The sequence below is a fragment of the Podarcis muralis genome, chromosome 4, assembly GCF_964188315.1.
Source record: "Podarcis muralis chromosome 4, rPodMur119.hap1.1, whole genome shotgun sequence".
Lineage (NCBI taxonomy): Eukaryota > Metazoa > Chordata > Lepidosauria > Squamata > Lacertidae > Podarcis > Podarcis muralis.
The window spans coordinates 9,496,507-9,509,896 of record NC_135658.1 but is presented as its reverse complement, the minus strand read 5'-3'; the positions used below and the strand labels follow the sequence as shown (position 1 = coordinate 9,509,896).

Sequence of the window (13,390 nt, the reverse complement as noted above, 5' to 3'; positions counted from 1 at the left end):
ATACTGGGAGCCAATGTAGGTCTTTCAGGACCGGTGTTATATGGTCCCAAAGACGTGTTGTGTAGCTATTGGAGAACAGCCTTTACCAAAGGTGTCATGGGCTTTGAAGACACTCGAACTCAAGACGCAAGGGAGAAACCCTCACACCACTTTCAACCGCCATGGCTTCCCCGCAAAGGATCCTGGGAACTGTAGTTCGCAAAAGGTTGTTGAAAGTTGTTAGGAGGACCTCCTTCCCCCTCTCCCACTATTCCCCTCACAGAACTGCAATACCCAGAGTTATTGCATATGCTGTCTCCAAAAATTTTCCACATCACTTGGGAAGACAGGCAAACTAATGCCAGTGTACTGGAAGAAGCAAAGATCACCAGTGTCAAAGCAAAAATTCTTCAACACCAACTTCGCTGGACTGGTCATGTTGTGCGGATGCCTGATGATCGTCTTCCAAGGCAGCTACTCTACTCCGAACTTAAAAATGGAAAGCGTAATGCTGGTGGTCAACAAAAAAGGCTTAAAGACTGTCTCAAGGCAAATTTTTAAAAATGTGGTATCAACACCAACAATTGGGAAACACTGGCCTGCGAGCTCTCCAGTTGGAGAACAGCCTTTCCCAAAGGTGTCATGGGCTTTGAAGATACTCGAACTCAGGACGCAAGGGAGAAACGTGCTAAGAGGAAGGCACGCTTGGCAAACCCTCACCGTGATCAACTCCCGTCTGGAAACCTATGTCCCCACTGTGGAAGGAGGTGTGGATCCAGAATTGGCCTCCACAGTCACTTACAGACTCACTGATGAAACCGTGTTTATGGAAGACAATCTCACTCGGCTACGAGGGATCGCCAAAGAAGAAGAAGGGATAGGGAAACTGCAGCTAGCTTGCTCGCTCTACATGTTGCTGGACTCCAACTTCCATCAGCCCCAGCCAGGGTGTGCAATGGACATGGATGATGGGATGGAAAGGGGGGCGTATATACACGTTCAACCGTCATGCGTGATGACCTGGAACGCAACCCCTGTGCAAGTGAGGGGTTCATAGAATCGCCTATGAATCGCATATGAGAATTGAACCCATGACATTATCAGCACCAGGCTCTAACCAACTGAGCTACCGGGGAAAGCAGTTCAAGATCAGCCTAGGAGAGGAGATGTTATTTCCAAAAAACGAATCTGAGGATGCAGACAGATGTTACTTATATAAAAAAGAGCTTTTTAACAGAATTGTAGAGTCAGAAGGCACCCCAACAGTCATCTAAGGGTTGCCTGTACCTAAGCAGTTTACAAATTAAATACAGCAGAGCTTTATACCTGTGGCAAAAGCATGTAAAATTTTTTAAAAGGGGGCAGGAAAGGGGGTGAATTTGCAGGGGGAAATGCCCAGGGCAACCCCACCCACCATTGAAGCCAACTATACGTGGTTTTGCCTTTCGGCACGAGCCCTAGAACACAAGGCGTATGTTGCGTGAAACTGAGAAACAATGACACAAGACAACAAAACAGGAAAAGAACCCTAAAAAACGAAAAGGTAGTGGCACGTTTTGAAATATCTTCCAAGGATTTTTGCCCTTCTAACGTGGCTTTGCCTATTTTGCGCCAGCCTGCCAAGTGTGCACTTGGAAGCCAATATGAATAATAATAATAATAATAATAATAATAATAATAATAATAATAATAATGGCGGTATCCATGGCTAGCAGCCACGATGGATGTGCTCTACCTCCACGGTTGCCAGAAAGAATGGTCTTGCGTTCAAATCCTGCTTATAGGGTGGTCTGATCCAGCAGGCTTGTCTTACGTTCAGATGAAGAGGTCTAGAGCAGGGGTCAGCAAACTTTTTCAGTAGGGGGCCGGTCCACTGTCCCTCAGATCTTGTGGGGGGCCAGGCTATATTTTTGGGGAGGGGGGGAATGATCAAATTCCTATGCCCCACAAATAACCCAGAGATGCATTTTAAATAAAAGGACACATTCTACTCATGTAAAAACACGCTGACTCCCTTACCGTCCGCGGGCTGGATTTAGAAGGTGATCTGGCCGGATCCGGCCCCCGGGCCTTAGTTTGCCTACCTATGGCCTAGAGAGTCCTATTTGGCCCTAAGCCTGAGGCTCTTCAGTACAAGGAGTTTACTTTGCACCCGTGTAGTTACTTGGCTTGTACATGTGACATACATTTAAAATCCACTTCACACACGCATACACACACCCATCACGCAAGAATCCTGGGAGCTGTAGCTTGTTGGGAAATGATATATAATGTAATGTAATGTAATGTAATGTAATGTAATGTAATGTAATGAAAAGGCTGTTTAAAATAACCTTTGTAAAACTAAAAAAAAACCCAGCAGCTTTCCTTTTGGGAATTATAGGGACAGAACTACCTAAAATGTAAATAAACTTATTCATGTATACGACCGCAGCAGCAAGAATGTTACTTGCTCAAAAATGGAAAGATGCAGAAGTCCCAGCGAAAGAAGAATGGATACAAAAACTTATGCAGTATGCAGAAATGGCAAAACTTACTGGAAGAATACAAAATCAAGATAACAATTTTTTAATAAAAGAATGGAAATGGTTTATTGAATATTTACAGATAAATTGCAAACAGAACATTGGCAGGGTTACTGTAATAACCTTCAGTTTTTATAAGAGTATATATTTAAAGAAGATGAATAAATGAGAAAATTAAGTTAATTTGGATATGCAGAAGATATTAGAAATAAATTTAAGGAACCGCAGAAAGAGGGGGGGGGAGTCAAGTGTTGAAATGTCAAAATGATTGCAAAATTAGCGATATGTATAAAATTAGTGAAATGTGTAAACTTGAAAAGTACTAAATAAAAATACATGAAAGGCCCCCCCTCCCCAATCCTGGGAGCTGTACTGTGTTAAGTGTTCTGGAAAGTATATCTCTGCGCAGGATAAACTACAGTTCCCATAATTCATTGGAGGAAGTTGTGAACTTTAAAATGCAGTTTATGCAGGCCAAGATGAGCTGTGAGATCTCAGCTCTGTCGTCAACACACCAGGTGGCATTTAGCTGGGAGGCTAAAGCCCCAAACTTTGAGGATTAAATATTTAATTCATTAAAAAACAAACAAACACAACAACCTCAAATTGTGTTTTGCACTCTTTCTAAAATTATGTGTAACCCATAATGACTTGGGGGGTCTGGCCTTTTCATTCTGAATCGGGGCAAACCCCAAACCACTCTTTACACTGCAAACGCACACCTTAATCCGCTATCTGGAGGTAATCTTGACCAATCTCACAAGGCTTGTTCCGATACTTAAAAGTGCTGTTAACTTTTTTAAAAATCCCTGAAGGAACTACAGACATCTATTTGATGAATGCAAGCATCTTAAAAATGTGCAGTTACAGATCCTCCACAATTAGGCTGACCCTTTAAAAAACAACAATCCACAAGATTGCAAATACGCAGATTTGAATACAGTGGTACCTTGCTTCTCAAACTTAATCCGTTCCGGAAGTCCGTTCCAAAACCAAAGCATTCCAAAACCAAGGTGCACTTTCCCATAGAAAGTTATGCAAAATGGATTAATCCCTTCCACACTTTTAAAAACAACCTCTAAAACAGCAATTTAACATGAGTTTTACTAATGAGACCACTGATCCATAAAATGAAAGGAATAAACAATGTACTGCAGTCACATAATCAATCAATCAGTAGGTGAACTGGGTTCCACACAGTCACAAAAACATAACAAAAAGAGCAACAAAAATGTAAAATAAATAGCAAAAACAGACGGACCTCAGAGTAACACTCAAAATGGAAGTGCGGCACTCAAATTAGAAGTGCAACATTCAAAACGGAGCACGTTCGGCTTCCGAAAAAAGTTCGCAAACCAGAACACTTACTTCCAGGTTTGCAGTGTTTGGGTTCCAAGTTGTTTGAGTACCAAGGCATTTGAGAACCAAGATAAAGGGGGGGGAACCCTTGACCATTAGGTCCAGCCGCGGACGACTCTGGGGTTGCGGCGCTCATCTCGCTTTATTGGCCGAGGGAGCCAGCGTACAGCTTCCGGGTCATGTGGCCAGCAGGACTAAGCCGCTTCTGGCGAACCAGAGCAGCGCATGGAAACACTGTTTACCTTCCCGCCAGAGCGGTACCTATTTATCTACTTGCACTTTTACATGCTTTCGAACTGCTAGGTTGGCAGGAGCAGGGACCGAGCAACGGGAGCTCACCCCATCGCAGGGATTCGAACCGCCGACCTTCTCATCGGCAATTCCTAGGCTCTGTGGCGTTTGAGAAACAAGGTACCTCTGTACTATTGTTTTCACACAGGCTCACAGCCAATACTTTTAATGTACAGTGGTATCTATGCTTCACGTTACATATGCTTCAGGTTACAGACTCCGCTAACCTGGAAATAGTACCTCGGTTTAAGAACTTTGATTTGGGAAGAGGACAGAAATCGTGCTCTGGTGGTGCGGCGGCAGCAGGAGGCCCCATTAGCTAAAGTGGTGCTTCAGGTTCAGAACAGTTTCAGGTTAAGAACGGACCTCCGGAACGAATTGAGTTCTTAACCCGAGGTACCACTGTACATGCTTTCTGAACCAATACTTTAACAGGCAAAATAAGCATTTCAAGAAAGGTGAGTCTTTAGTTTCCACTGGGCTGTGATTTCCGTACACTTTTTTGGGAAGGAATCCCTCCTGAATTTGGTTAAGAGGGAGAGATCAGGTTGCAACAGCACAAACCTGGGCAAGTCTTATAAGAAGCCAGGTCTTTAACAAGACTTACTCCCAGGAAAGTGGGGGGAATGGGGCATCACAGCTTTTTTTTTACAGCAGTACATGTGAAAAGGATCTAGGAGTCTTGGTTGACCACAAACTTGACATGAGCCAACAGTGTGACGCGGCAGCTAAAAAAGCCAATGCAATTCTGGGCTGCATCAATAGGAGTATAGCATCTAGATCAAGGGAAGTAATAGTGCCACTGTATTCTGCTCTGGTCAGACCTCACCTGGAGTACTGTGTCCAGTTCTGGGCACCACAGTTCAAGAAGGACACTGACAAACTGGAACGTGTCCAGAGGAGGGCAACCAAAATGGTCAAAGGCCTGGAAACGATGCCTTATGAGGAACGGCTAAGGGAGCTGGGCATGTTTAGCCTGGAGAAGAGGAGGTTAAGGGGTGAGATGATAGCCATGTTCAAATATATAAAAGGAGGTCACATAGAGGAGGGAGAAAGGTGGTTTTCTGCTGCTCCAGAGAAGCGGACACGGAGCAATGGATCCAAACTACAAGAAAGAAGATTCCACCTAAACATTAGGAAGAACTTCCTGACAGTAAGAGCTGTTTGACAGTGGAATTTGCTGCCAAGGAGTGTGGTGGAGTCTCCTTCTTTGGAGGTCTTTAAGCAGAGGCTTGACAACCATATGTCAGGAGTGCTCTGATGGTGTTTCCTGCTTGGCAGGGGGTTGGACTCGATGGCCCTTGTGGTCTCTTCCAACTCTATGATTCTATGACAAGGAGCCACCACGAAGAAGAAGGGCCACAGCAGGCCAGGTTGCATTCCAGAGAATTTCGGATCGGCAGGGAGCACCTGCAACACAGCCTTTCCCGCAAAAGGGCCAAAGAACGCTGGGAACTGTTTGCATAATTTTCCCTGTTTGCTCTCTGTCCCTCTGGGGTCCTGCCTATTCAATGGCGAGGCAGCGAATGGCCTTGAGCACCTTAGCAGAAAGCCAACAGCACGAAAGCCAAGTAAATAAGTAAAGATTGCCAATGTGCAAAGCCCTTTGATGAGCGCTACAAAGAATTCAGGCTATTGCTCCGAAACATGGAAGGTGCTTCCAGCCACATGCAAAGTCCACATGGAGCCCTGGCTGCAAGCAGAAGTTGCCCTGCTGCCCTAACATAGCACAGAACCATAGAATATTAAAGTTGGGAGGGAACCCAGAGGTCCTCTATTCCAACCCCCTGCAATGCAGGAATCTCAACTAAAGTATCCGTGACCATCAAAACTCAGATTAAACACAAAAATGTGTGCAGAAATGGCAAAACTCTCTGGAAGAATAAGAAATCAAGGTAACAAACTTTTTACAAAAGAATGGAAATGGTTTATTGACTATTTACAGATAAATTGCAAACAGATAAGAACATTGGCAGGATTATTGCAATAACCTGCAGTTTCATAAGGGTATATGCTGAAAGGAGATGAATAAAAGAGCAATGTAAGTTAATTTGGATACGCAGAAGATATCAGAAATAAATTTAAGGAACCACAGAAAGAGGGGGAAGGAAGTCAAGTTTTGAAGTGTTAAAATGATTGCAAAAATAGTGAAATGTGTAAATCTGAAAAGCAATAATAATAATAATAATAATAATAATAATAATAATAATAATAATAATAAATCAGCTTAAACACCTCCAATGTAGGAGATTCCACCATTTCCTTAGGGAGTCTGTTCCACCGTCAAACAACTCTTAAGATCAGAAAGTTCTTCTTGATATCAGGCTGGTTAGCTCAGCTGGTTAAAGCATGGTACTGATAGCGCCAAGGTTGCTGGTTCGAGCCCTGTATGGGACAGCTGCATTTTCCTGCCTTCCAGGGGGCTGGACTAGATGATCCTTGGGGTCCCTTCCAACTCTACAATTCTATGATTCTATGTTTAGTCTCCTTTTCTGTAACTTGAATCCATCGGTTCGGGTGCTGACCTCCAGAGCAAGAGAAAATAAGCTTGAGAGCATGCTTAGTTTACACCCAATACTTGCACATCTCTAGATCTCCTTGTGGTCACTGCATCTGTGGTCATCGTTGCATTTACGGGTTTAGCGTTTCATATGCTTACAGTCTCACTGGCCCATTCAGGCTTCACCTTACGGGATCAGGCCATAAGTTCAAGTCTGCTTTTCTTCCATAGCGGCAAACCTGACTCCTCCGAGAAGCCTGACAGCCAAGAAGGGCACAAAGGAAACAGCTCTCCTCTGTTTTCCCACCAGCACCCAGTTTTCCGAGGTAGACTGCACCAGCAGATGGAAGCTCCATTCCACTCGTACAGACCCCTCCATGTACGGTTAACGTTCTGCTTTTTGTTTAGTCCTTAAGCAGCTGCAATAACAACAGAGGAAAACTCCACACCAACCCCTTGTTGGACCTCACAGGTAAAATAGGTAAAGGTAAAGGGACCCCTGACCGTTAGGTCCAGTCGCAGACGACTCTGGGGTTGCGGCGCTCATCCGCTTTATTGGCCAAGGGAGCCGGAGTACAGCTTCCAGGTCATGTGGCCAGCATGACTAAACCGCTTCTGGAGAACCAGAGCAGCACACGGAAACGCCGTTTACTTTCCCACCGGAGCGGTAGCTGTTTATCTACTTGCACTTTGACGTGCTTTCAAACTGCTAGGTTGGCAGGAGCAGGGACCGAGCAACAGGAGCTCACCCCGTCGCGGGGATTCGAACCGCCAACCTTCCGATCGGCAAGCTCAAGAGGCTCTGTGGTTTAACCCACAGCGCTACCTGCGTCCCCACAGGTAAAATACCTGGGGGTAAATAAACCTTAAGGGCCAACAGAGTGTTAAAGAGCTCTATCAATGTGAGTTCTAGGGAACATAGGAAGAATGGTGCATTGTACCATATGGCAACCATGGAGCCAAAAAGTCCATCAAAAAGGGGTTCAGCTATCCCAGAATAGGAAGGTAGGAAAACAACCAAGAAGCATGTTGGAAGAGGCTAGAGAAGAGGGGTGTTGATAAAATGGATCAGGCTGCATTGCTTGCAGCTGGCAAAGGTGCCCTGAGCAGTTAAGGATACCTTTTAAGACAGCTACGGATATTCCTGGATCGGGATACCTTGACCACAGCTATCTGTGCATCAGTACCCAAACGGCTGAATTACTACAATGTGCTCTTTGTGGGGCTGCCCTAGGGGGTTGGTCTGGAGGCTGCAACTGGTGCAGAACAAAATGGCTAGGCTGCTCATGGTGGGGCAAACCACGGCCAACATGCAAACACCTTGCTTGAGGCGTTTGCATTGGCTACCCATCTGCTGCTGGGTCAAGGCGTTGGCCGTCACAGATAACATGGGAAGACAGGCGAACTAATGCCAGTGTACTGGAAGAAGCAAAGATCACCCGTGTCGAAGCGATGATTCTTGGGGGGGAATTGTCATCGCGCCACTCCTTGGTGTGTGGAGTGCCTCAGGGTGCGATTCTCTCCCCGATGCTTTTTAACATCTTTATGCGCCCCCTCGCCCAGCTTGTCCGGAGTTTTGGGCTGGGTTGCCATCAGTATGCTGATGACACCCAACTCTATCTGTTGATGGATGGCCATCCTGACTCGGCCCCAGACACACTGACCAGATGTCTGGAAGCTGTGGCTGGATGGTTACGTGGGAGCCGGTTGAAGTTAAATCCTGCGAAGACAGAGGTCCTCTGGCTGGGGCGGGACGATATGGGATCGAGGGGGCAACTCCCATCTCTTGCAGGGGTGCAATTGGTGCCAGCACCGTCCGTTAAGAGTCTGGGTGTAATCTTCGATACCTCCCTCTCTATGGAGGCGCAGATTACAGCTATAACTAAGGCGGCATTTTTTCATCTCCGCCAAGCTAAGCAGTTGGCCCCTTATCTCTCTCGCCCTGACCTAGCCACTGTGATCCATGCGACGGTCACCTCCAGACTGGATTATTGTAACTCGCTCTACGTGGGGCTGCCCTTGAGACTGACCCAGAAACTCCAGCGGGTACAGAATGCCGCAGCGAGACTCCTTACGGGGTCCTCGCTGCGAGATCACATTCACCCGGTGCTATACCACCTGCACTGGCTCCCGGTGGAGTATAGGATCAGGTTTAAGGTGCTGGTTTTAACCTTTAAAGCCCTATACGGCCTAGGACCCTCGTACCTACGGGACCGCCTCTCCTGGTATGCCCCACAGAGAAACCTACGATCTGTAAATAAAAACATCCTTAAGGTCCCAGGCCTCAGAGAGGTTAGGCTGGCCTCAACTAGAGCCAGGGCCTTCTCGGCTGCGGCTCCAATCTGGTGGAATGCTCTGTCACAAGAGACTAGGGCCCTGCGGGACCTGACATCTTTCCGCAGGGCCTGCAAGACAGAGTTGTTCCACCAGGCCTTTGGTCAGGGCGCAGCCTGACTCCCTCCTCTGGCAACCTGCACAGTATTTTGGTTGCCATCAATTTGATTTTAATTAATTTTTATAATGAAATATTTTAGAATGTGTGATTATTCAACTATTTGGTTATTTGATTGTTGTTAGCCGCCCTGAGCCCAGCTTCGGCTGGGGAGGGCGGGATATAAATAAAATTTATTATTATTATTATTATAACACCAACTTCGCAGGACTGGTCATGTTGTGCGGATGCCTGATGATTGTCTGCCAAAGCAACTACTCTATTCCAAATTTTAAAATGGAAAGCGTAATGCCAGTGGTCAGCAAAAGAGGTTTAAAGACTGGCTCAAGGCAAATCTTTAAAAATGTAGCATAAACACCAACAACTGGGAAACACTGGCCTGTGAGCGCTCCAGTTGGAGAACAGCCTTTCCCAAAGGTGTCAGGGGCTTTGAAGACACTCGAACTCAGGACACAAGGGAGAAATGTGCTAAGAGGAAGGCATGCTTGGCAAACCTTCACTGTGATCAAACTCCTGCCCGGAAACCTATGTCCCCACTGTGGAAGGACGTGTGAGTCCAGAATTGGCCTCCACAGTCACTTACGGACTCACTGTTAAAACCATGTTTATGGAAGGCGATCTTACTTGGCTACGAGCGATGGCCAAAGAAGATCCTTCAATTTCTCCTGCAAGTTCCAGAGATCTCAGATCTGCGCAGTAACACTGCCCCTGCTCTGTGGAACAGCATTCCTGTCCAGATACGAGAGGCACCCATTATCTGCACTTTCCACAAACAACCGACGACACCTGCGTTCCAACTTGCCTTTTCCATGTCTCTGAAGAAGTTCTAGCTTCTTTTGAAAAGAATGGCCGGCTTTTTCTTGTGGATCTTTCAACGTTTCAAACTTAGCTCCCCTTTTGCCATTGTTATGGCGCACCTCCTTGAGACACGAATAAGGAAGCTGGCTAAAAGATTGCAGATAACCATTCTCCCTTCCCCTTTTGCACATGGAATCACACCTCAACCCAACAGCATTCTTCCCGGCACCAAGGTGTGCACACACACACACCTTGAGGCTTCCACCTTTGCAATCTGCCCCGCTGCATTTCATAAGAGCCAACTCCTAGGCACCGAGGCCTTTCAGACTCCCCACAATAAAATATTTCGGGGCTCCCCCAGTTGATTGAAATAGCCATTCATATTGACATATGATCTTCTGAGATCAATTTTGCGGGACAGGGCTTACCTCCCCAATTTTATAAAAGCTGGCAACCCTGCTGGACGCTATCTCTTGGCGAATTGTTACTTACTTCAGCTGCTCCCCCCCCCTTAAAACTGCAAGGTAGGGAGGGGCAGAAAGGGGGGGGGACTGGAAATGCCATTTATGATATGATAGCCATCTTCAAATATCTCCAGGGCTGTCACACAGAAGATGACGCAAGCTTGCTTTCTCCTGCTCCAGAGAGTAGGACTCGAACCCATGGCTTCAGGTTACAATAATGGAGATTCTATGAAGGAGATGTGAGTGAGTGTGGGATAGAGAACCTACCTGACATTCAGAGATTACATGCAGAGTATAGACTATAAAATTGAATATCCCTTCTTCCCATGGGCGTTGCCAGGATTTGGGGGGCAGCTAAAAATTTTTCTTTTTAGGAGATCACTCCCTAAAGTTGTCAAATCAGAAGAGTCTTTATTTGCATCAGCCACGAGCCGTAGCAATAAAAAAAAAAACATACTGAAGATAGAGGTAAAAACCTAACTATAGAAAATACATTTGGGAGGTTGACATCAATAGGCAAATAACAGATCTTACTCTAATTGCCCCCGCTAAAAAAACCTTGCCGTTTTCGCTGGCACTTGATCATCTTGATCTGCCAAAAGGAAGGACGCAGTAAAAGTTAAGCATATTTTTTTTGGGGGGGGGAATCACGGGTAAAAATACCCCCCCCCAAAAAAAGACATTGAGGGGGCAGCCTTGCAGGCTTCTACTGGGGGGGGAGCGAGCAAAACCTGCGTTCATTTCAATGCTTGTTAATAATTTTGGTGGATCTACGCCCATGCTTCTTTCCCCCCCCCCCCCAAAAAAAAACCCCTCCTCCAGCCACAACCATCCTTCTCCCCCTTCCTTGGGTACTACCCGTACCTCGCAAGACGCCGGAGTAGGCAGCGATGAGGGTCTTCATGGCTTCAGCGTTGCAACCTGAGCGGCCTCGGGCCCCGATCCATCCCTCGCCGGGGTGGCAGCGGCGCTCCTCCTGCTCGCGAGCCGGGAACAGCGCAGCTTCGCTCGGGGGGACGCGCAGCAAAGCCAGCGGAGGCAGCTGCGTCTCCTTCTCCCGGCAGCAGCAGCAGCAGACGGACGAGGGCGCGCGGCGCGTCCTTTTATAGCACCTGGCCGGGGGCGGGGCCACGGAGGATTGTGACGCCGCGCGGCGGACCGGGACATTCACGGGGCTGGAAGAGGGGGAGAGGGTGACGGAGTGGGGGGGCAGCGCCATAGGGAAATGGCCACGCGGGGGTGGGATTGGAGAGGCGTTGCGAAGCCTCTCCCCAGCTCCCCCCTTGCCATCAATTCTTCCCTTTCCACCTCCTCCCCCCCCCCCGCACAGGGTGAAGGATGGAGCATTCCGGTGGGATGCTAATACAGCGGTACCTCGGGTTACATACGCTTCAGGTTACAGATGCTTCAGGGTACAGACTCCGCTAACCCAGAAATACTACCTCTGGTTAAGAACTTTTAAGGAGAACAGAAATTGCACAGTGGCGGTGCAGCGGCAGCAGGAGGCCCCATTAGCTAAAGTGGTGCTTCGGGTTAAGAACAGTTTCAGGTTAAGAACGGACCTCCAGAATGAATTAAGTTCTTAACCCGAGGGGTTATGTAATGGGACGCGGGTGGCACTGTGGGTTAAACCACAGAGCCTAGGACTTGCCGATCAGAAGGTCAGCGGTTCGAATCCCCGCGATGGGGTGAGCTCCCGTTGCTCGGTCCCTGCTCCTGCCAACCTAGCAGTCCGAAAGCACGTCCAAGTGCAAGTAGATAAATAGGTACCGCTCCAGCGGGAAGGTAAACGGTGTTTCCGTGCGCTGCTCTGGTTCACCAGAAGCGGCTTAGTAATGCTGGCCACAGGACCCGGAAGCTGTATGCCGGCTCCCTCGGCCAGTAAAGCAAGATGAGCACCGCAACCCCAGAGTCGGCCATGACTAGACCTAATGGTCAGGGGTCCCTTTACCTTTACCACTGTAATAATAATAATAATATATTATTTATTTATACCCCGCCCATCTGGCTGGGCTTCCCCAGCCACTCTTTGCAGCCTCCAACAAAATATTACAATACTGTAATACATCAAACCTTAAAAGCTTCCCTAAACAGGGCTGCCTTCAGATGTCTTCTAAAAGTCAGGTAGTTGTTTTTCTCTTTGACATCTGGTGGGAGGGCGTTCCACAGGGCGGGTGCCACCACCGAGAAGGCCCTCTGCCTGGTGCCCTGTAACTTGGCTTCTCACAGGGAGGGAACCGCCAGAAGGCCCTCAGCACTGGACCTCAGTGTCCGGGCAGAATGATGGGAGTGGAGACTCTCCTTCAGGTCTACTGGGCCGAGGCCGTTTAGGGCTTTAAAGGTCAGCACCAACACTTTGAATTGTGCCCAGAAACTTCCTGAAGCCAATATAGGTCTTTCTGTACCGGTGTTATGTGGTCTTGGCGGCCACTCTCAGTTACCAGTCTAGCTGTCACATTCTGAATTAGTTATGGGTTATGTGGTCTTGGCTTGATTAGCTTTTAACACTTGCTGGATCCAGGGCTCAGAAGGGTCTGGCACACAGTCAAACACCCCAAACTCACAGCGATACTGCGCCACCATCTCTGCCATATGTCACATGTCTTATGACATCAACTGGTCTTGCTTGTCAATGGGTAAAAAAAAGATGTGTGTCTTCACTATAACATGGCAAATATGTGTGTCCCTTTGGAAAGGCGAGTCGTATCCTGCAATACTGCATGTCACTGATGCAATAATAATGCAATACTGGTGAATTTATAACCATGTTCTTCTATTTATTAGCTGTTCTGCAATGCTTGCCCAAACATTGACGCTGTCTGGAGGGGGCACATTACAACAATATTTGGGTGCACTAATAAGAATAATAATACCTTTATTGTCATTGTACAACCTGTGTACAATGAAATTAAATGAGCCTCCCCCCCCCAAAAAAAACACTCAATCTCTTATCAAACAACACACCACCTCGCAAGTCAAATCAAAATCAAATATCTTTAATACGGTCAGTGACCAGGAAGCA

The 13,390-nt window shown here is 47.1% G+C and overlaps 1 protein-coding gene across 1 annotated transcript in view; it reads right to left on the bottom strand.

The window, feature by feature from the left end:
* Positions 1-11,440, bottom strand: part of DGAT2 (diacylglycerol O-acyltransferase 2) — a 68,421-nt gene extending 56,981 nt beyond the window's left edge. The window contains exon 1 of the mRNA XM_028725885.2: positions 11,233-11,440. Coding sequence (XP_028581718.2) covers positions 11,233-11,272 — 40 coding nt within the window. The 5' untranslated portion in view covers positions 11,273-11,440. The remainder of the gene's footprint in view (positions 1-11,232) is intronic.
* Positions 11,441-13,390: the final 1,950 nt, after the last annotated feature.